Raw genomic sequence first — 24,732 nt, forward strand, 5'->3', positions numbered from 1 at the left:
ACTACATTTCTAATTGGAGGTATTTGCTAATATTATTATTACACCTACTACATATTGGGATAGGATCTCAGAGATGGGAATACTCGTCTAATGATTATGCTACATCTGCTCCATTCACATGGTGGTCTTTGTGGTCGGACCCCAACAGATCTGATCCGTATTACCTACTGTGAATAACTTGTTCTTACTAGCATACCCCTTTAATTGGAGGAGCCTGCTCCTATATCTCCCCGCAGTGTATACCAGGTCTGTGATGAGGTGTAACCAGTGTTATTACACCACCGTAGCTGCAAACAGCCATTATAAGCCATGGCTGCCTCCTGAAGACAGGGCTGTCCGGTCACTGTGCTCTCCGTTCAGAGCTGTGTTACTGACCAGAGCCCGGTGTCCGCCTGATGGACGCCATAACCCTCCGGCTCTGAGAACCTACAGACATTAGCACAGTATGCATCACATTACACAGAAGCCTCCCCACCAGTAACATGGCGGCTCCAGCAGACGAGTCACTGCCCCGTCTGATGGTCTCACTTCCGGCTCACAGAAGTGACGTCAGCGGCCAGGGAAGGACGTTTCTACGGGACAGGACAATGGTGGATTAATCGGTAGAACGGTGACCGGATGTGCTACGGAGAATAGCGGAGCGGATGGACTCCCTGCTCGCGTCCGCCAGTCGCTCTGAGGACGAGGATTCCTCCGCCGGACACAAGAGGAGCCTCACCCAGGGGTCCGGCCTCATTCCTAAGAGGAGGAGCTCGTCCAGGTGACGTACAGCGCCGCCCGGTGCCTGCTGACCGCATACACACCCACCATAGTGTGAACGGAGCGGCTGCAGTGCCTCTATAAGCCTCAGAATACGGCACTGGGCTGGATGGGATTGTAGTTCCACAGGAGCTGTAAAGTGATTACTGATCAGTAGCCGGTCAGAGAGGTTGTGCTGTGGCATTCAGCGCCTCCCAGCTGCTCAGGTGACCAAAGAGACCCCTCACCCGCTTGTTGGCGCCAGAGTGACCCCCTCACCCCCTTGTTGGCGCCAGTAACCCCTCCCCACTATATGACGGCCACTGTGCGCAATTTACCTAAAGAGATGCACTGGGATATCAGTTGGTGTGCATGCAGCGTGTAGGCACATGTTCACACTGGCCACTAAACAGACAAAACCTAAGATTGCGTCCAATCTGTATATGACGTCTGATTATAATGTTCTGCTTCCTGTATTGTCAGGTTTATTAAACGTAAGAAATTCGATGATGAATTGGTGGAGAGCAGTCTTGCCAAATCCTCCAGTCGTGCACGAGGCCCCAGTGGAGGAGAATCGGGAAGACTATCGGGCAGTGAACCTTCCTCCAGCGAGAAGAAGAAGGTGAGTGCCATCCATGGCCGTGCTTGGTGATATCTGTCTCCATGGAGAGTTTGTCCCAATGTCCTATTAGGATGTGTGTAGATAGGTTGTGTGGAGCTCATGTTTAGCAGGTCGTGTAACCTCTAGTGGTTCATTTCTGCATCCTGCCACTGCAGTAGGAATGTGCCGACAGCATGTCAGAGGTCAAGTTAAAAAAAAAAATCACATAAAGTGCATCCATAGTAAGGTACGGACCATAGTCTGTCCTCAGTTCTTCATTTCTGTCTGGTTGTACAGTATTATGATAGTCTACCCTTAGGATAGGTCATGAATACCAGATTGGTGGGGTGCAATTGTAATCTTCCCCCGCCAATCAGCTGTTCCCAGCAGCAGCCGGATGTGATTGATTGCAGGGGTCGCAGCAGGGTGAAGCACATCCACCCGCATTCATTGGAATAGGACCCTGCTGCGGTCATTATACAGATGATGGCGCTGTGCGTCTTCGCAGCTCATCAGATTTGTCCGGCACCAGTATGATCGGGCAGAGGAGCCGCGTGTTGTATCCCTACCACAGATATTGATGCTCTATCCTAACATTAAGTCATCAATATTAAAGCATTGGACAACCCCATTAAAGGAAATCTGTCATGTCTGTAAGCATTATGTACTTGCAGCTATAGGGTAATGCTAAACTGGTCTGTCTGCCTTACTGTAAGTACAGATACTGGGAGAAAGTGAACTTCTATCCCTCCTGTAGCCGATCATGTTCAGTGATAAGGGAGGTGCAGGGAACGGTTACAGTCACCTCTCACTATACTGTGTGCAGTGCCTCTAATCACTCCCTGGAATTTTGATTGACAGCTTGCGCTGCACACACTGTCGATCAAGGTGCTGTGGAGTGTTTACAGCCACCTCACACTATGTTGAAGTAGCCATGCTTCCAGTAACGCAGTATGTATTCGGCTGTGAGTTCCGGTTGGGGGACCCTAGATCAGTACGTGCATTATGATTTGTATCTGGACTGTGAAATGCAGTCATGTGAACCTTGACTAAGGCAGGCAGAATTATTTTAGCAGTAATTACTTGCCGATTAACCACAAGTATATGGCGATTCTGTACTTGACAGGTTCCCTTTAAATGCATAATAGCCTTTCACATATGTGACTGGAACAAGTCATTGGGGCATATTTATGAAACTTGGACTAGACAGATTAGTGTGCCAGATTTATCATGGTGTTTGATACATCTGTCGTATTTTAGCACTGTCTAGTCTGTTTACACCACCTATTATTCAGCTTAATTTGTGCTAAAAATGTGCTCCACAATTTTGTCACTTTTTTGGAGCATAATGTTGCATGTTAGGTCCTTTTTTTTGATGAAGCATGCCCTAATTCCATAAATATGGTGCACATTATCTAAGAATTCTGGCACATTTATGTAGATAAATATGTCTCATTATGTCTTTTATTGAAGCAAGTTTGCAAGACCGTGCCAACTCCGGCTCCTCCATCCCCTGCACCGAGCCCCAGCATCACCAAGAGGATAAAGAAGAGTAAGCAGCCGCTGCAGGTGACCAAGGACCTGGGCAGATGGAAGCCGGCTGATGACTTGCTGCTTATCAACACAGTACTGCAGGTAGGATTCCACTTCTGTTCTTTCAGGATTTAATTTAGTCATGTTGTGACCTGAGAAACTGCTTTATGTTATTCCTACCACATTGTAACACGAGTTTGTCACCTTGATCTTCAGACAAATGATCTTCAGGCCGTGCATCTCGGTGTGAAGTTCAGCTGCCGCTTCACTCTTAATGAAATCCAGGAGCGGTGGTATGCTCTTCTGTATGACCCCGTCATCTCTAAGTAAGTATTGTTTCATTTTTAGGTCTGCTATCAGAAAAATGATTTTATTTAAAGTGTAATTTAGCATTAAATGTAGTCAGGATGGGCAAAATGAGTCACGAGTGCTTTTCTTTTTTACATTTTTCTTGTAGACTAGCATGCCAGGCAATCCGACAGCTACATCCAGAAGCTATCGCTGCCATCCAAAGTAAAGTGCTGTTCAATAAAGCAGAAGAACAGTTGCTATGTACAATCAGCTCGGTGAGTGAGAGCGTGTCTGACAACTTCTTTATAAATTTATTGTGCGATCAGCAGTTGGTGCCAGTGTTGGCATACAGCTGACTCTCTTCTGTAAAGGCTCCAATCTTGGCAGTTTTAAAGAGAATCTGAGAGCACTATTTTGTAGGGGAAGTGATGTTGATTACAGCAATGTGTCACTTACTAGGCTGTGTGTTGCTGTTTCAATACAGTCAGTGTTTTATCAGTTGAAGATTATCACTAGAGGACAACTGGCCTCGTGCCTCCTAGTCCAACCGCACCCCCAGCACTGATTAGCAGCTCTCTGTCACTATACTATGTACTCAGAAAGCTGTGCTGTGTGCAGGGTTATACACAGGGCTCAACAACTGAGCTCTGATAGATCTGCAGCAGAGAAAACTAAACTGTTACGCTATCACAACTGCAGCACCCAGTAAATTAAGTGATACATTGCTGGAATCAGGGTCTCTGTCCTTACATCATGGTGCTGTCAGATTACATAGCAAAAACCTGCTGATAGATTCTCTTTTTAAATTCCACAGTCCATAGTGACCTCTGTGCCTTAGTGATATTACATAAGGAAAGGGCCCCCCCTCTGTAAGCCCTTTACTACTCTCACAATACAATTGCTGATTGCAGATGGGCTGTCATGACTGCAATCGGCCTAACAAAGACTCCTGTGAATCTAATCCAATGTGGCCCTGCCTATTACACTGCATATCAGTATAGTATGGACAGACGCAGGACACTTAAATTTGGAAAGATTGCAGTTTATTTAAGTGACCAAACAATCACATGATCAAGTTCCATGGTGGGGTTAAAGAAAAATGGTGAAAAAAAGCTAAAACACTTTTTGCCTTTATACAATGTTATATTATGGGGAAAAAAATACAAACAATCACACAATTGTTATTCGCAGTGATCCGATAACACAATTAACGTTATTCATCCCATGCAAGGTGACCATTACATATTACCTCTTATGTTCGTGCTGCCTCTCAGAAGATGGAATGAAGTAATCAATAAGCTCTGGTTACAAAATAACTATATTTCTTTCTTAAAAAAACAAACAACCAAGCCTCATACAGCTCTGTTAAAAATAAAATCATTATGGCTCCGGTTACGTACCTCCATCGTGGTGTTATTTAAAAACTGCAAAGTTCTTCCACAAAAAAATATGCACTCATGTCTTTCAAATTATAGAGCTAAAAAATTGTACATATACATAGACGCTCCTACTGATCCTGCGTATTTCTATCCGGGTCCTCACCAGTTTCTTTTACTTTTGGGCAAGGAGCAATCCCTGACTGTGTTGGTGACCAACCTTTCACTGTCAGGCTGCGTGCCCACTATGCGTTTTTCAAGCGTTTTTGCCGTGGAATTTCCGCAGCGAAAACGCTTAAAAAACGCTTGGTGATACGTGCCCCATGGTCCCCAATAATAATCCGCATGTGCTGTGCACATGCTTCGGAAATTTCTGCTGCGGATTATCATTGCGGAAAAATACGCAGCATGTCCATTAATTTTGCGGACACGCAGCGTAATCGCCGCCATTGACTTGCATTGAAACGCTTGATATCCGCATGACTACATCTGCACATGCGGATATTAAGCGATTCAATGTGCGGATGGTATCTGGGTCTGGAGAAGAGGAGACTCTCCCCCAGACCCGGGTACCATGGTACCTGTAAAAAAAAAAAAAAGAATTTAAAATAAAAAATAAAGATTATACTTACCCCCGGCCTCTTCAGCGATGCGTCCGGTGTGTTGGGCGGCTCGCGGTGGTGTGAAAAGACCTTCGTGTATTCGTCTGCGGTCGCGTGACCTGTCACATGACTAAATGACGTCATGGCAAGTCCTTTTACACAACCGGGAGACCAGACGCATCGGAGAAGGAGACCGGGGGCCATCGGAAGGGAAGTATAATCTTTATTTTTTTTTACCATTCTTATTCTTTCTTTTTTTAACTATTACTTGGTCACACTATATAAATCCATGCCGTTTGCATGGATTTATATACAGTGCTGGCCAAAAGTATTGGCACCCCTGCAATTCTGTCAGATAATACTCCGTTTCTTCCTGAAAATGATTGCAATCACAAATTCTTTGGTATTATTCTCTTCATTTAATTTGTTTGCAAGGAAAAAACACATAAGAGAATGAAGCAAAAATCAAATCATTGATCATTTTGCACAAAACTCCAAAAAAGGGCCGGACAAAAGTATTGGCACCCTCAGCCTAATACTTGGTTGCACAACCTTTAGCCAAAATAACTGCGAACAACCGCTTCCGGTAACCATCAATGAGTTTCTTACAATGCTCTGCTGGAATTGTAGACCATTCTTCTTTGGCAAACTGCTCCAGGTCCCTAATATTTGAAGGGTGCCTTCTCCAAACTGCCACATGTGTTCTATGGGATTTAGGTCTGGACTCATTGCTGGCCACCTTAGAAGTCTCCAGTGCTTTCTCTAAAACCATTTTATAGTGCTTTTGGAAGTGTGTTTTGGGTCATTGTCCTGCTGGAAGACCCATGACCTCTGAGCGAGACCCAGCTTTCTCACACTGGGCCCTACATTATGCTGCAAAATTTGTTGGTAGTCTTCAGACTTCATAATGCCATGCACACGGTCAAGCAGTCCAGTGCCAGAGGCAGCAAAGCAACCCCAAAACATCAGGGAACCTCCGCCATGTTTGACTATATGGACCGTGTTCTTTTCTTTGAATGCCTCTTTTTTTGACACTGTTGTACCCTCGGACTGCAGGGCAGCTTGAACTTGTTTGGATGTTAGTCGAGGTTCTTTATCCACCATCGGACAATCTTGCGTTGAAATCTCTCGTCAATTTTTCTGTTCCGTCCACATCTAGGGAGGTTAGCCACAGTGCCATGGGCTTTAAACTTCTTGATGACACTGCGCACGGAAGACACAGGAACATTCAGGTCAATTGGAGATGGCCTTGTAGCCTTGAGATTGCTCATGCTTCCTCACAATTTGGTTTGTCAAGTCCTCAGACAGTTCTTTGGTCTTCTTTCTTTTCTCCACGCTCAATGTGGTACACACAAGGACACAGGACAGAGGTTGAGTCAACTTTAATCCATGTTAACTGGCTGCAAGTGTGATTTAGTTATTGCCAGCACCTGTTAGGTGCCACAGGTAAGTTACAGGTGCTGTTAATTACACGAATTAGAGAAGCATCACATGATTTTTCAAAGGGTGCCAATACTTTTGTCCACCCCCTTTTTTAGGTTTGGTGTGGAATTCTATCCAATTTGGCTTTAGGACAATTCTTTTTGTGTTTTTTTCATTGAAGACAAATTAAATGAAGATAATAATACCAAAGAATTTGTGATTGCAATCATTTTCAGGAAGAAACTGAGTATTATCTGACAGAATTGCAGGAGTGCCAATACTTTTGGCCAGCACTGTAGTGTGACCAAGTTGTCAAGCACTTTTCCAAGTGATGCTAAAATTGCTTGATAACCTGCATGCAGAAATGCATGCAAAAACGTTTGACAAACGCTTCTACCTGGCGGGAAAAACGCATGTAAAATCCGCATGTGTTTTTCCTGCCAGGGAGAAGCGCAAAAAATATGCAGCATTTCTGCATCGTGGGCACTTAGCCTCAAGGTCAGTAAGACAAGCTGGGGACCCGGGCAGTTGGGGGAACTAGTAGCTGGGTACATTTGCTACATATCCTTCAGCTGTGTCTAACAACTGTGCCCATCTGATTGCTGCTGCTGATGACCATTTGGATGAAACTGTCAGTCTATGACGGCGGTGTCCTCCCCCACCCATTGGCGACTGCAAGGCACCCATAGATCTTATGATATTTTATGACTCTCAGCCTGTGGCTGAGCTTCACAGGAGTATCAGATTTACACTATTTTCTGCAATACTGTAGCATTGCAATATATAGTACAACCCCTGGCAAAAATTATGGAATTTCCGGGCTCAGAGGATGTTCATTCAGATGTTTAATGTTGTTGAAAAAAAGCAGATCACAGGCATGGCACAAAACTAAATTAATTTTCAAATGGCAACTTCAGGGCTTTAAGAAACACTGAAAGAAATCAAGATTAAAAATGTGGTTCTCAGTAAGGGTAATTTTTTTCAGACCAAGCAGAGGGAAAAAATTATGAAATCACTCAATTCTGAGGAAAAAATTATGGAATCAAACACACAAAAAAACACTCCAATACATCACTAGTATTTTGTTGCACCACCTCTGGCTTTAGTAACAGCTTGCAGTCTCTGAGGCATGGACTTAATGAGTTACAAACAGTACTCTTCATCAATCTGGCTCCAACTTTCTCTGATTGCTGTTGCCAGATCAGCTTTGCAGGTTGGAGCCTTGTCATGGATCATTTTCTTCAAATTCCACCAAAGATTTTCAATTGGATTGAGATCCGGACTATTTGCAGGCCATGACATTGACCTTATGTGTCTTCTTTCAAGGAATGTTTTCACAGTTTTTGCTCTATGGCAGGATGCATTATCATTTTGAAAAATGATGTCATCATCCCCAAACATCCTTTCAATTGATGGGATAAGAAAACTGTCCAAAATATCAATGTAAACTTGGGCATTTATTGAAGATGTAATGACGGCCATCTCCCCAGTGCCTTTACCTGACATGCAGCCCCATATCATCAATGACTGTGGAAATTTGCATGTTCTCTTCATGCAGTCATCTTTATAAATCTCATTGGAATGGCACCAAACAACAGTTCCAGCATCATCACCTTGCCCAATGCAGATTCGCGATTCATCACTGAATATGACTTTCATTCAGTCATCCACAGTCCACGATTGCTTTTCCTTAGCCCATTGTAACCTTGTTTTTTTTTCTGTTGGCTTATGTTTAGCTTTTCTGTATGTAAATCCCATTTCCTTTAGGCGGTTTCTTACAGTTCGGTCACAGACATTGACTCCAGTTTCCTCCCATTCATACCTCATTTGTTTTGTTGTGCATTTCCTGTTTTGGAGACATATTGCTTTAAATTTCCGGTCTTGACGCTTTGATGTCTTCCTTGGTTTGATGTCTTCCTTGGTCTACCAGTATGTTTGCCTTTAACAACCTTCCCATGTTGTTTGTATTTGGTCCAGATTTTAGACACAGCTGACTGTGAACAACCAACATCTTTTGCAACATTGCTTGATGATTTACCTTCCTTTAAGAGTTTGATAATCCTCTCCTTTGTTTCATTTGACATCTCTCGTGTTGGAGCCATGATTCATGTCAGTCCACTTGGTGCAACAGCTCTCCAAGGTGTGATCACTCCTTTTTAGATGCAGACTAACAAGCAGATCTAATTTGATGCAGGTGTTAGTTTTGGAAATGAAAATTTACAGGGTGATTCCATAATTTTTTCCCTCTGCTTGGTCTGAAAAAAATTACCCTTACTGAGTACCACATTTTTAATCTTGATTTCTTTTAGTGTTTCTTAAAGCCCTAAAGTTGTCATTTGAAATTACTTTAGTTTTGTGCCATGTCTGTGATCTGCTTTTTTTCAACAACATTAAACAACTGAATGAACATCCTCTGAGAGGATCCTCTGTGATCATCCTCTGAGATCCAGATTGGCAGAATTGCGTTTTTTTTCCGGTCAACGTTCCTCCCTAAAATAAAGTGATAAAACTGATTCTAACATATCTATCCCACATGGGTATAGTCTGCAGCTACCAGGGTGATTCTAGTCTGATGACCGTCTCGCCTTCATTTTCCCAGCCCTGACAGTAAGTGTTCTAGCTGCATTCATACAAAGTTCACCTGAACCCATAATCAGGATAGAGTTTGTTGATTATCATTTTCGATATATCCTGAAACACCGACTGCTATCCACATTCTATTAAATTGCTGGTGCTACTACTTACAGAGCTCTCAGCCCACGCTGGAGACCTTTCAGGATCTACTAAACAAGCATCCGGAGGTATTCTACATGTCACGCACAGCTAAGTCTCTGCAGGTGCACTGGCAGCTTATGAAGCAGTATTATCTACTGGAGGATCAAACAGGTATGTAGCTCATGTCCGGCCTCTTGTATTGAAGATACAAATTAAAGGGGTTGTCACCTATTAGTCAATCTTCGTTCCAGGGTGGAGTTTGGTGTAAAAAAAAGAAAGTGCACTATACTCATTGTCCTCAGGTCAGCTGGTTAGTCTCCAGCTCTCCTTCCAATGTCTGCATTGGCTGTGGATAGATAGATGGATATACATACATACACCAACTCCGCCTGGGGATGAGCATTAAATGAAAGTGAAACCTTTTAACTGAACCCCAATCCCTTTTAAATACTCATACCAGGAGTAATCTCTTCTTTTTTTACCTTTGTCCATATTTTAGTTCAGCCTTTACCCAAAGGGGATCAAATTCTAAACTTTTCTGATGCAGAAGACATGCTTGATGATACTAAGCTTAGGTAAGAGTTTGTTTTTTTTAAGTACTAAAAAACTGCAGAAAGTGGAACATTGGATATTAAACTTACTTTGTTAAATTGTAGTCCTTCCATCATGTTCAAAGGGTTTTTCTCACTGTCTTCATATTATCACCTACATTTACTCACCGTATGTGTATATATGATACATACATGTAGAAATTAGCTGCTCCACTTATTGGTCCAAGTCTTGGTGACAATTTCAACAATAAGATGATATTGCTCTGTGACCTCGCTAGGTCCATAGTGTATTTCTTGATGCTGATTGGCCAAATCTAAAAAGTTGGTGAGATGTGTTCACTTTAATAGTGGAGTAATATTGTGTGTATTGATTGATGATTTCATTTCTCTTATGCTGCCGTCATTTTTCTTTCATTTTGACATTGTGATTATTTTTGTAGAGATTCCCGAGATGAAGTTTTGGAACATGGTAAGTTTTTTTTTTTTTTTCTGTTTTTTATTTTTTTTCTCCAGAATGCAAAGTTAATCACCTCCTGTCAAAGTGAATGAAATGAGTCTCTGCAAATCTGGTGTGACTGGCTGCAGCGGCAAACAAGAACTGCGAAGATGCAGTTTACTGCTATTTTACACTTCATTACTGTACATGTACTATAATTTGCTAGTTAGTATTTTTATTAAATTGTTCTGCAGTTTTCAGTCTCTCGGACAGGCCATATATGTATTTATGTACATATAGAATTTTCTTTTTACAGAACTTACTGTTGCGGACCGTCGCCAGAAGCGTGAAATTCGTCAGCTAGAGCAAGAACTGCATCGCTGGCAAGTTCTGGTGGATAGCATAACAGGTTAACTCATTAATGTATTTTTCATAAGATACATCCCTGATATTTTTTTTCCCTATAGTGCAATGATAACTGAAGCTATGCAGCAGATAATGCTGTGACTTTTCTGCACTCAGTGACTACCTATAGTATAAGATGTGCTTACTTAAAGCCGAACGCAGAAATAGTTAAATTCATCCTGGCAGCTGAGCTTTCAGTATAGCAGCTGGATAAATGTATAGAGCGGTTGACCTGCATATTTGCAAACATGACAGGTTCCCTTTAAGTGCTGAGGTAGTGACTTGACAGTGTATGAGACCCATATATCAGTGCCAGTATACAATAGTTACAGGGACAAGTATCTATTGGATACTATTACATTACTATGTGACCATTATGAGTTTTGTTGTGCTAGGAATGAGCTCTCCAGATTTCGACACACAGACGTTGGCAGTTTTACGTGGGCGCATGGTGCGATATCTCATGAGGTCTCGAGAGGTAATATACTTATTTAAAAAATGTGGCTTTTATTGTGGTCTATTTTCTGAATATATCTGTTTGTTTTATCTTCTTACCAGATAACGCTAGGTAGAGCCACTAAGGACAACCAGATTGATGTGGACCTGTCACTAGAGGGCCCAGCATGGAAGATTTCCCGCAAACAAGGTACCTTTGGGTGTGATAAGATTACTAGGTCTGCTGCTGCTGTGTGGGGAGCAGTGACCATTCACTCTCTTCAATAGCACGCACACTGTGTCTGCAGCGCTGCTCCTGCTGCGCTCGGCGGTCTGTGTGCCCGCTGTTAAAGACCATGAATATTCACTACAACCCATGGGAGTGGGTTGTAGTGAATATTCATGAGCTTCAATAGCGGGCTACACATGGCTCTGGGAAGAAGGGGAGCAAAAAACGAAAACGGAAAATCGCAAGGTGGTGAAGGGGTAAATTTCGAGCTACGCCTGGTTTCCTTTCACTCCCCATTAACAAGTGATCCAAATCTGAATATTTTTTTACCTGACATCTTAGGATATTTATTTTATCTGGTGTTTTTTGAAGTGCTACTTTAGTGAATTAAACATAATAAGCTTTGATTTTTTTTTTATCTTCATTAGCTAATTTTTTATTGATTTCTAAAGTTTTGAAAGCCTGACTTTTCAGCTTGTATGACTCTACATTTTTTTATCATATCTCAAGCAAGAATTAAGATAAAGAGATGGGAGAGGTAAAATTTTGTACAGGTTTTAATTTGATATGTCACAAGAGTATGTTTGATATTTTGTTCTTGAAGAGTCAAATTGTAAATTTTGATGGGGGCGATTTCAGGAAAACTCTATAAATTTTTCAAAAAATGCATGTGTGTTACTTGTGTTCTTGAATACATTTGTTCAGGGATTCAAGTTGGGATCTCCGTAGGATCATATTTTGAAGTGTGATTTTCTAAATATCGTTTCATTATAATCATATGTTTAATACTCAATTAAAAGAATCAATATTTTTAACATCTTTTCAAATATACAGTACAGTCCAAAAGTTTGGACACATCTTATTTAAAGATTTTTCTGTATTTTCATGACTGAAAATTGTACATTCACACTGAAGGCATCAAAACTATGAATTAACACATGTGGAATTATATACTTAACAAAAAAGTGTGAAACAACTGAAAATATGTCTTATATTCTAGGTTCTTCAATGTAGCCACCTTTTGCTTTGATGACTGCTTTGCACACTCTTGGCATTCTCTTGATGAGCTTCAAGAGGTAGTCACCAGAAATGGTTTTCACTTCACAGGTGTGCCCTGTCAGGTTTAATAAGTGGGATTTCTTGCCTTATAAATGTGGTTGGGACCATCAGTTGTGTTGTGCAGAAGTCAGGTGGATACACAGCTGATAGTCCTACTGAATAGACTGTTAGCTGCTTTTTTCTTGCCATAATACAAATTCTAAGTACAGAAAAGCGAGTGGCCATCATTACTTTAAGAAATGAAGGTCGGTCAGTCCGAAAAATTGGGCAGACTTTGAAAGTATCCCCAAGTGCAGTTGCAAAAACCATCAAGCGCTACAAAGAAACTGGCTCACATGAGGACCGCCCCAGGAAAGGAAGACCAAGAGTCACCTCTGCTTCTGAGGATAAGTTTATCCGAGTCACCAGCCTCAGAAATCGCAGGTTAACAGCAGCTCAGATTAGAGACCAGGTCAATGCCACACAGAGTTCTAGCAGCAGACACATCTCTACAACAACTGTTAAGAGGAGACTTTGTGCAGCAGGCCTTCATGGTAAAATAGCTGCTAGGAAACCACACTAAGGACAGGCAACAAGCAGAAGAGACTTGTTTGGGCTAAAGAACACAAGGAATGGACATTAGACCAGTGGAAATCTGTGCTTTGGTCTGATGAGTCCAAATTTGAGATTTTTTTTCTCCAACCACCGTGTCTTTGTGCGATGCAGAAAAGGTGAACGGATGGACTCTACATGCCTGGTTCCCACTGTGAAGCATGGAGGAGGAGGTGTGATGGTGTAGGGGTGCTTTGCTGGTGACACTGTTGGGGATTTATTCAAAATTGAAGGCATACTGAACCAGCATGGCTACCACAGCATCTTGCAGCGGCATGCTATTCCATCCGGTTTGCGTTTAGTTGGACCATCATTTATTTTTCAACAGGACAATGACCCCAAACACACCTCCAGGCTGTGTAAGGGCTATTTGACCTAGAAGGATAGTGATGGGGTGCTACGCCAGATGACCTGGCCTCCACAGTCACCAGACCTGAACCCAATCAAGATGGTTTGGGGTGAGCTGGACCGCAGAGTGAAGGCAAAAGGGCCAACAAGTGCTAAGCATCTCTGGGAACTCCTTCAAGATTGTCGGAAGACCATTTCCAGTGACTACCTCTTGAAGCTCATCAAGAGAATGCCAAGAGTGCGCAAAGCAGTCATCAAAGCAAAAGGTGGCTACTTTGAAGAACCTAGAATATAAGACATATTTTCAGTTGTTTCACACTTTTTTGTTAAGTATATAATTCTACATGTGTTAATTCATAGTTTTGATGCCTTCAGTGTGAATGTACAATTTTCAAAGTCATGACAATACAGAAAAATCTTTAAATGAGAAGGCGTGTCCAAACTTTTGATCTGTACTGTACATGTAACATTTTTTTTATTATTATGTCACTAAAAATGTTCTTTTTCAAGTTTTTAAAAAGAATAATACAGTAGTTAAATCATCATGCTGTATAAAATATGAACTAGTCTTAAACAGTTAATTGTAAGTCTTTACACTGACCTTTTATCATCCATTTGTCCCTTCTACTGGGTGTAATGTAAACCCAAAGTGCCATTCAGCTTCCACCCCAAAATCTTTCTTGTGATGGCAGACATATATAAAGTTTCTCCTGTTGTTAAACTGTGCAGAAGAGCCATCCGAGAAGTAGAAGACCTTGATCAAACTTGGTAGGATGTCAGTTTTTATCACTGAAATTAACTTTTTTGGAACAACTAACAGCTATTGAATCATGAAGTAAGCACTCAGATATCAGAACTAAACTTTTGCATTTTATTTCTGATTGCTTCATTCTGAACAACAAAGGAATAGTTCTCTGACGAGTCTAAGCTTATTACTGCCTCACTCTGTTTTCTTTGAGGTGATTGTAGTAATCCGACTGTTGGCGAGCTATAAATGAGTGTTTTTTTTTTTTTTTAAAGGGTTAGTCCGAAACTCAAAAGTAAATTTCAATTAATACATCTTTAAATAGTGATGTTACTGATTTGTCAGGCATAGTGACAGCGCTCCGCTGCCGGCTTATTACTATTCATCTAAGCAGATAGTAGACCGGACGCTGCACTCATTGCACAGGGAGACTGCACAAAGAACACACCGCAGAGACAGAACAAGGACCAGCACCCGAACCGAGCGTCATGGATGCTTCGTTTCAGGGTGGCAAACAAAGCAAGTGGAGTGTTAGGATGTCCCAGCCCCCTCCCCATCGATACCGCTTCGTTTCAGGGAGGAAAGGGGAGTGACCGCAGTATCAACCAGCAAATGATGATTCTTTTGAGTATCCCATCATGCACCGGGATTCTCAAACGAATCGTCATAGGAAATAGGCAGGGCTACGGAGTCGTTGAGTCGGAGTTTGTATAAAATGGACCGATTCCGACTCCTAAAATATATAATAATTTGGGTACAGTAGTTCCATGCAGTTTGTGGAGAATATTTTTTTTATAAGAATTTGGGAAAGTTATGAAATGTCCTATTCCTGATCTAAGGGTCTAGACTTTTAGCTGAGATGAATCTGTGCTACAGTAAATTTATCACTTAAACATGAGCCATGTATGAGGGAGTCGGTGTCATAGAAGTTGAGGAGACCGAGTCGGAGGCTTGGCTTACTAACTCCACAGCCCTGGAAGTAGGTAATATAAATGGGAACCTAAGTTGCAGTACTAAGTGAATGGGAGGGAATTTTACCATGACTTGAGTTACAAAAGTTATTTGTTTTTAAAGATTTATTAATTGAAATTTACTTTTGGGTTATGGACTAACCCTTTAAGGACTATCAGCTGGTCACAAAAATGTTCTACAAATTCCTCTGCGCTTTTAGAAACCGTGTCAAATGTCCATCTGTCACCAAATATCCACTATCTATAAGTTATACTATCTACCATAGCCTCTTTGAGATGATTTAGTATTTTTTCGTGGAGAGCCATTACTGGAGGACATGTTTTGCAGATATTTAGGTAACGGTTTGAACTCTCTTCTGGACACATTATGTGAGTCACATACTTTGTAATCACCAAGGTTGGACTCGCCAATCTGAATATCTTTCAGCTTACCTCCTTCAATCATAAGCTTAGTGTCTTGGCGTGCGGTACGTACGCATACTGAGTGTGCGCCACTACCACCAGTCAGGACACAAGTCTTGGGTCGCAGGCCAGCACATTTTGGAAATCCTGTTTTGCAGAAGTTGAATTAAAAAAAAAATCATAGGATTCTTTCAAATTGGCAAGAACCAGCCTCTTATGCACATGGGTTTTCTTACCGTTCACTTTCATAGACACAGTCTTTCTTGCCTGGTATAATTTGGCTCACTTCATCACTATTGTAAAAACCTTTCACTGTATCCACTATAGATTTATCTAATGATTTGACTAGTTTAAGATCAGGACAAGTCATGAAACTTTAATTTTTCTATTTTATTTGGAAAACACAGACCCTGCACTTTCAGACCACAGGCGGAGCAGCTCTGATTTCGAGATTTTCAAATTGAAACTCTTCATATAGTTATTTTTTGAAGTATGATCCCTTTGAGATCCCAACGTGAATTTTGTTATAGATGTGGCTAGGAGCCTAGGAGACACGTGAATTTTTTTGAAATTTTTATAGCTTATAGTTTTTTTGGAAATGCTTTTCAAAATTTTGCGTGAGTCTGCATGGTAAAATATTAACAAAGATACTCTTGTGACAAATTGGGTGAAAGCCTGTATGGTTCTGAGTGTAATGGTGTTTTTCCAGTTTCTCTATCTTGGTTCTGGCCTGAGTTATGAGGAGAAACGTAAAGACATGCAACACAGAAATTCACATCAAAACTTTGAAAATTAATTAAAAAAAACAAAAAAAAAAGCAACTGAAGTTTATAGAAATTTTTTTCTTCACATTCTCGAACACACTAGTACCAGAGAACAAAATCTCAAGAGTTAAAAATATAGAGGAAAAATTGCCTAGTTTGGCACATGTAGAGATAGGACATGAGTGACTGGGATCCTCCATGTTTAGGTACACCTTGACGACGTTGGACGCTAACAAAGTGCCTTACATTTTTAACGTATATAGCAATGGCGGAGTTCATGTAGTCCTAAATCGCGGTGTGCTGACGCATCGCATATCTGTATGATTGTATATTGGCCTCAGCATATTTGGGTTCCTGTACATTAATTTAATACTAAAGGTGTGCGGGACCTTTTTCAGTTTGTTTTATTCTGTAGGTTTCTTAATAAATCATTTGTTAAGATGCGATGTTTGAGATGTAGGGCTGCAGCACTGTAAAGGTAGATGGATTGGTGGATGTCAAAGCTGGATTTCTGGTGGAGATCCATTATGGTCACTAATATTGAGTAATACAGTCATGGCCAAAAGTATTGAGAATGAGACAAATAGTAATTTTTCCAAAGTTTACTGCTTCATTTTTTGTAATGGCAATTTTCATATACTCCTGAATGACAAAGAGTGATCAGCTTAACAGCAATTACTGTACTTGCAAAGTCAATATTTGCCCAGAAAATGAACTTTAACCCCCAAAACACATTTCAACATCATTGCAGTCCTGCCTTAAAAGGAGCAGCTAACATCGTTTTAGTGATTGATCCATTAACACAGGTGTGGGTGTTGATGAGGACAGGGCTGGCGATCAATCAGTCATGATTAAGTAAGAATGACATCACTGGACACTTTAAAAGGAGGCTGGTTCTTGGTATCATTGTTTCTCTTCAGTTAACCATGGTTATCTCTAAAGAAACACGTGCAGCCATCATTGCACTGCACAAAAATGGCCTAACAGGAAAGAGTATCGCAGCTACAAAGATTGCACCTCAGTCAACAATCTATTGCATCATCAAGAACTTCAAGGAGAGAGCTTCCATTGTTGTCAAAAAGGCTCCAGGGTGCCCAAGAAAGACCAGCAAGCGCCAGGACCGTATCTTAAAACTGTTTCAGCTGCGGGATCGGACTACCAGCAGTGCCGAGCTTGCTCAGGAATGGCAGCAGGCTGGTGTGAGTGCTTCTGCACGCACTGTGAGGCGGAGACTCTTTGAGCAAGGGCTGGTTTCAAGGAGGGCAGCAAAGAAGCCTCTTCTCTCCAGAAAAAACATCAGGGACCGACTGATATTCTGCAAAAGTTACAGGGAGTGGACTGCTGAGGACTGGGGCAAAGTCATTTTCTCTGATGAATCCCCTTTTCGATTGTTTGGGACATCTGGAAAACAACTTATTCGGAGAAGAAGAGGTGAGCGCTACCACCAGTCTTGTCTCATGCCAACTGTATAGCATCCTGAAACCATTCATGTGTGGGGTTGCTTCTCAGCCAAGGGAATTGGCTCACTCACAGTCTTGCCTAAAAACACAGCCATGAATAAAGAATGGTACCAGAATGTCCTCCAAGAGCAACTTCTCCCAACCGTCCAAGAGCAGTTTGGCGCCCAACAATGCCTTTTCCAGCATGATGGAGCACCTTGCCATAAAGCAAAGGTGATAACTAAATGGCTCATGGAACAAAACATAGAGATTTTGGGTCCATGGCCTGGAAACTCCCCAGATCTTAATCCCATTGAGAACTTGTTGTCAATCATCAAGAGACGGGTGGACAAACAAAAACCAACAAATTCTGGCAAAATGCAAGCATTGATTATGCAAGAATGGACTGCTATCAGTCAGGATTTGGTCCAAAAGTTGATTGAGAGCATGCCAGGGAGAATTACAGAGGTCTTGAAGAAGAAGGGGCAACACTGCAAATATTGACTTGCTGCATTAACTCATTCTAACTGTCAATATAACCTATTGGTGCTCATAATATGATTGCAATTATATTTCTGTATATGATATAAACATCAGACAAACCCTAATAAAAACCAGAGGCCAGCAGATCATGTGAAAATATAATTTTGGTGTCATTCTCAAAACTTTTGGCCATGACTGTAGGTGCTTCTAGTACTTTTGGTCTTGTTGAAGATTGGTGCGAATTTACAAAGGCCTTGCACCTCTTATATGGCATGCTAAAGTCTCAAATCATGGGGCAATCCATATTTGAGCTATAATTTAGGACTAAGCACACGTCTTGCTCATCTTCAACAGTGTCAGGAAAGTGGGTGGGGTTTGGTAGGAGGGGAGGAGTTACCCATGTAGCATCACCATCACCAAAGGGGCGGAGATAACATGGTACTGCCCTGCAGCCTAAAGACACGCCCCCTGAGAATCCTGTGAACAATACCCCCTCATAAAGTCCATAAATGCCATCACATAAAAAGTCCATGGCCCTGATTCATCATTTGCGGGGGTTTTTAAGTCACTTTTTTGTCTTGTGGTGTTTTGTCATCATTTGTGGCAGGGTCTTTTAAATGGCCCATGGGGTTTATTGATCTTGTGCAAAGTCAAAAATGGTCTTTAGTATTGTCTTTACTTTTTTACACTAAAAAGTTGCAAAAAAAAGTTAAAGTTTCTCAAATTGGTACAAAAAAATTGCACCAAATTATCCAGCGTATATAAAGTTACTGGGTGGGAATGGAGTAACTTTTAGAAAAGTCACAAGTAATTAATTAGCCCGAAAACTTCTGAAACACTAAGTGGTGACTTGAAAGAAATAACCAACAGAACACACATAAAATAGACTTGGAAAAAAAGCTTTAAATGCAAAGGTGAATATGGCGCGAACAATGAATGTGCAAAGCACTTAAAAAGATGCAAATGCAATATTAAATTGGGCCCCCTATATCTGGAACCGTATGGGGATATATAACAAAAAGGAAAAAAAAATAGTCATACCCCACATAGTCAGTATAAAAGCCATAATAAGCGCAAAAACACTTTAATATCTCAAGAAGGGCTAAAGTAATTGAAAAATTGTTTGTTTTTACAAGTACTTACTAATCACATATATGAAGATGGCACTAACCCTTTAAGCTAGAAATTGGCACAAATTTATCCCTGCAGGTGTATAGTACATTTACTGGCACAGCCAAAAGGTGTGCTAATTTTAAGAAGTACGCAGCTCCTAATAAATTTGAGGCATTAAGATCACACAATCATACACAAGTGATTTCCCTGCTGGTCTATGAGACACCAATCTTAGTAAACCTCCCCATAATGCCGTGGCCTAAGGATTGTGAGGTATGAAGAGTGTGGATGATTGGACCTTTTTGTAGTTTGTAAATGAAAACTTTACAACCTTCCAGTCTGCTTAAAATGGCAAACACTTTTGCATTTTCTGTATTGCAGGTGTTATAAAGCTGAAGAACAATGGTGAATTTTTCATTGCAAATGAAGGAAGAAGAGCTCTTTATATTGATGGGCGTCCTGTATTACCCGGGAGTAAATGGAAGCTGAGTCACAACTCTGTGGTGGAGGTAAATGGGCTTTTGCTTTTATATTTATTGTATTTCCGACACTTCATGGTTTATTGGATGTATTACTTAGGCCTCATTTTTCACTGATAAAACACATACCCATTAAAATCTATGCTGCTATTCACATGTTCGTGTTTTTTTAAAGACCATATCTGTACAAAAATCGCGGAGACTGGTCTTTTTTTTCCAGCAGCACAGATGAAAAGTATCAATACAAGTCTATGGGTCTGTGAAAATCACAGACAACATGCGGATGGCATCAGTGTGCCATCCTTGTGCTATCCGTGATTAACATTGCAAAGGATAGAAGAAGCTTTGTACTTTATCTGTACTTATCCATATATGAAAAGCACTGATGACGCTCAGATCCATAACACTGATGACACGTACCGGTTTTACGTGAATAACACTGATGTCTGAATGAGGCCTTAATGTGAGTTTATCACCACAAAAATGAGTGTCCTAAATATAGCACCATGTCGGAAACTTGGCCATAATAACAGTTGTGCCTCTAGTATTTTAATCCATTCCTGAGTTTGCCAGAAATTCAGATATACTAAAAAAAAAAAAAATTTATTTCTTTTTTTGTAATTTTGAAACCAAAAATAAAACTCCTATTGCATTAGTTCCCTTGAGTGGGACTTGAACCTAAACCTATTGCATTATGTAGCTAAAGCCATGGTCTCCTATGAAACTTAGTCTGTGGCTGAGCTTCATAGGAGTACCAACATGGGAGCATGCACCTGGCTGCGATGGCGGCATGTCAGCACTCTTGGAATCACGGGGGTAACCTTTAGGCACATGCAAAGATGTGCCCCCATGCCATAGATAGTAGTGTCCGAGATTGACAGCAGAGTTTATTCGGTTAAGAGCAGTGTTTTTGTTGCTGCTGTTAGAGGGAGGCAGATGCTGGCTGTGTAACACAGCTGGCAGCTGCTGGGTATAGTGCAGGCTCAGGTACCAAGCATTAGATGCACCAGTACAAAGTAATGTTTCATCAGAAAATGACCTATTATTGAAAGAGGATGTGTTGGCTCCCCTAACATGTCTGTTATAGTAAATACTTGTATTCCTCTTTTTTTTCTTAATAAATTGACAACTAGGTGTTACCATTCTTGTTGTCAGTGGGTGTGTCTCTTCATAGCCAGCACTGGTGGGACAGTGTCAGTGTGCAGGAACACTCCCTTCTCGTAACACACAGGTCAACTTGATAATACATTTCTGGGAGGAATAACAGGGGAACCGAACAATATAGAGCTCTAAGAAAATATGCACCCTAATTGTTATGTCACAGCATTAAAATTATTTAGGTTCAGGAGAGACAACCGGCCCTTTTAAATCAAGTATTTCTGTTTAACAATTTTTACATATAGTTTTATTTTTCATCTGACAATAGCAAGAAAAAAATACTGAAATATTGTAGTTTTCATTTATCACATGCTGGATAATAATGAAGGGTAAGGCTTAAGCACACACCCCAGGGTCATACTGTTCCCAATAGTAATGTTCACAGCTTGCCTCCTCTCCCTCTCTGCACAATGTCCTCTGTATCAGTCTCACAGCACACACACAACTGTCCTATAGAAGTGAGTGAACATCTCCAGACTACTGGTTTGTATGGTACATGCAACTGCTGTTAACAGAAGCTCAGACAAGATGTCTGCCCTTATAATCGCTTACAGAAAATAGAATTTAAAAATTCACTATTAGAAATAGAATATGTAGCTGTATCTGGTTTTAATTCGTAAAAAAAACCTTTGGCGATGCATTTCTTTTAAATCAATTAATTCATGATTTGTCTCTCCACTTGTTTTCCATAGATTTCTGGCCTCCGCTTTGTGTTCCTAATCAATCAGGATCTCATAGCTCTCATTAAAGCTGAAGCTGCCAAGATGATTCAGTCTTGAAGAAAGCTGGTTTTCAATCTGCAGTACATGAGCTGTTTTGGAAGATAGCTTTTGTTTGCCTTACACTCTACTTAAATGATATGGACGTTTTGGGCAGCTAATTTAATTTTTATTAATGTTTATTCATGTATTTTGGGCTCACGACGTGTATCTCGACTGACAGAAGAGGAACGTTGTAAACACACATACCTGTCATACATGGAGCAAGGCTGTGACATGAGAAAAAATAAATCTTTTCACTTAGTGAGGTTTTTTTTTTTTTTTTTTTTACTCCAGCCTCAGTCTTCTGTGCGCAGTTCCTATAAAGCTCTCTACGATGGAGCAGAGCAGGTATACAAATAAGCATAGAGGAGGATGAAGCTAAAACCCCCATGATGCTCAATCAACGAGGAGATAAATTCTTCTCACGTCATAGTCCTGCTCCATGGCTGACATAGATGTGTGTGTTTACGATACAGCTCTTCTGTCATACGTCTCAAGCTGTGTTTCTTCAGACTGCAACCCATCCTGACATGGCTAGGATGGGCTGCAGTTTGAAATAAGGGACAAAGGACATTTTATCTTTGAGCTCATCCTGATGAGAGTTTGTGACTTTTCTCTGCCTTTTGCTAAACTCCTCCTGTACTGATTTTTTTTTTTTTTTTTTTTAACCTCCGACCACATCAAAGTTGAACTGAACTTTTATGTGATCATAGAGCAGCTGAGAGTCAGAAAAGAGCTCATTCAGACATCAGTTTTTCTTGCACGAGTTCTATCTGTGGTTTTCATGGATAGAACTCGTATCTGTTAGTCTATGGAGTTGTTCACATGTCCATGTATTTTTGCAGACTGATTGACCTGCACAACATCACGAAGACATGACTGATTTTGATCTGAGTCTTGGATCAAACTCGCCAGCGCAATTCTTTGGGTCCATGAATAATTGAACAGCACTCTGATGCTGTCTGTTTTTCACAGTCTGTTTCATAGGAAAAGATTGAGAAACCTCCCTCTGTTTTGTTTTATTTTCAATCTGAGAAAAAGTTATGAACTCCGACCAATACCTGATGAAACTTAAACTGTTTTTTGTGTCCAAGAAAATTCACTGATATCTAAATGAACCCTAAGGGCTCATGTAGACGTCTGTGCAAATCTGTCTGAGCACAGACCACTGATTTACGGACTGGCTGTGGCTCTCTCCATCCGAGTGTGACAACCTTATAGAAATATATGAAGCTGTCACGCTCGGGTCGGGGAAGCCGCGACCAGTCCGTGCATTTCGGTTCGAGATCCATTGATGTCTGCATCAAACCCTTAGAGTTACAAACTCTATCAGAATGAACTCACTGACTGATTTTTAGATAACTCATTCTGCAGACAGCAATAGACAGTGCAACAGAGGCTACAGAAGACAAATTTTGCATTATTTGTAAAGAAACCAAATTGCAAAAAATGTAGCTCAAAATACATTAATTTCCGTTAAAAGAAAAAATAAAATGTTCCCTAAAGGTGTCTATTTCCTTTAAAACTTTTTTAAATGCTTTTCAGTTAGACCCTCAACTACTGTCTGTACTATCTAAGTGGGTAACCAGAGACTGTTACTGAGGACAGGGATAGACCCATCCTGCATTCTTCATACAGATTTAATAACACTGTTATATAGTATAGCGGATTTTCTGTTAATATTTTTGGATGTCTTTGTTATATGCTTTTCTTAATGGCGTTGCTCTCTAATTAAATAACATGTTCTTTGTAAACAAATGTGTGTTTACTGCAGGCTTAAAAAAACAAGAAACATTTATTTATCACTCATCGCTGTAAAATATAATCATGAAAAATTCCTTGGCCGTAGTCAGTAATAAAAAACAAAACAAAAAAAAACCTCTTAATTTTATGGATTAGGTGTTTTTTTTTACAGTGTATTCCTACAGGCGAGTAATTCTGCAGCGGCACCAAATTTTAGATACATATCTTATGGAATCATTTTAAGTTAATGGTTTGCTTTGTTTCTAGTTAAACAATAAGGCCATATTCTCTCAAGTATAGACTCTTTTTAAGGGCTCTTTCACACGTCCGTGTGTCCGGTACGTGTCCTGACAGTTTCCACACATACTGGCGACACTGACACACGTAGACCCATTCAAATGAATGTGTTTCCACGGACCGTGGGCAAAACGTGCTGACATGTCCGTGTTTTACCCTTTGAACGGGCCGCAAAACGTCCCGCACACAGGCACACTGATGACATCCGTGTGACATGTACCAGCGCCTGGGAATCAGCGGTACAGTTAGCACTGTTCCCAAGCGCCGGGTGCTGAAGCATTCACTCATCATTGTCCCCTGACTTCGCTGCGATCAGTGCAAAATAGGGACAATGTAGATAATTTTATTCTATTCTGCTACCGATGTCTTCAAAAGCTATAAAAATAAAATAAATCCTTTTTTTGTCTTGAAGTGACAGCACACGCCGATGAGCTGGGGAGAATGACTGCTGCAGCAAGCGGGCCTGGAACTCCGCTGTGATCAGTGAGTGACAGGACACCCACCGCTCACTGAGCTCAGCATAGCTCCGGGACCCAATCGCCGCAGCGAGTCATTCTCTCCGACTCCTCGGCGTGAGCAGTCAGGTGGATTACAGTGGGGGACATCTTCGGACAGGTGAGTATAAGGATTTTTCTCCTCTCCCCCATACCCCCTATGAACGGCACCACGGAGAGAGGGGATTTTCCCTTCAAGGACAGGAAACCTACAGATAAAAAGGGCGCATCCCGCATCAGTTGGTTTCCTGTCCTTGACGGGGGACCTACAATTGCGTACCTGTGAAGAAAGGCATACCTGAGGGGTGCCAGAAGAGTAGATCGTCGTGGGATGCCAGACCGTCACAAGCAGCGGGGGGTCCCTGCCTCAGCTGGTGCAGTCGCCTGAAGCACCACCGCTGAGGTCAGCGGGCCTCCAGGGTGGAGGGGAGAGAAGTGGTCCAAGATGGGGTCCCTCCACGGAGGCAGAATCTGCTGCGGGCCTGCTACCTCTCCTAGGACTTCCATGGCCTGCTCCAGGCCGGCGTGGTGACTATAGCGATCCGGGAACT

General features: G+C 41.3%; 1 protein-coding gene across 1 annotated transcript; it reads left to right on the top strand.

Annotated features, from left to right (window-relative positions):
* The first annotated feature begins 502 nt into the window (after nt 1-502).
* Nucleotides 503-21,933, top strand: MCRS1 (microspherule protein 1). The gene is made up of 13 exons (XM_073663766.1): nt 503-760; nt 1,222-1,360; nt 2,813-2,974; nt 3,089-3,198; nt 3,330-3,438; nt 9,311-9,449; nt 9,778-9,853; nt 10,270-10,298; nt 10,582-10,674; nt 11,066-11,148; nt 11,229-11,316; nt 19,631-19,758; nt 21,579-21,933. Exons 1-13 carry the CDS (start codon nt 645-647, stop codon nt 21,663-21,665), a joined length of 1,359 nt encoding a protein of 452 aa, XP_073519867.1. The 5' UTR covers nt 503-644; the 3' UTR covers nt 21,666-21,933.
* Nucleotides 21,934-24,732: the final 2,799 nt, after the last annotated feature.

Source organism: Phyllobates terribilis, unplaced genomic scaffold (genome assembly GCF_046119375.1).
Source record: "Phyllobates terribilis strain yellow unplaced genomic scaffold, ASM4611937v1 Scaffold_2__4_contigs__length_985480577, whole genome shotgun sequence".
Lineage (NCBI taxonomy): Eukaryota > Metazoa > Chordata > Amphibia > Anura > Dendrobatidae > Phyllobates > Phyllobates terribilis.

Excerpts from the sequence above, each read along its gene's own strand:
- MCRS1 (XM_073663766.1), top strand. The coding sequence starts at position 645 with ATGGACTCCCTGCTCGCGTCCGCCAGTCGCTCTGAGGACGAGGATTCC. Across the intron at positions 10,299-10,581 it reads AGATGAAGTTTTGGAACATG|AACTTACTGTTGCGGACCGT; the intron begins GTAAGTTTTTTT and ends TTCTTTTTACAG. Across the intron at positions 11,149-11,228 it reads ATCTCATGAGGTCTCGAGAG|ATAACGCTAGGTAGAGCCAC; the intron begins GTAATATACTTA and ends TCTTCTTACCAG.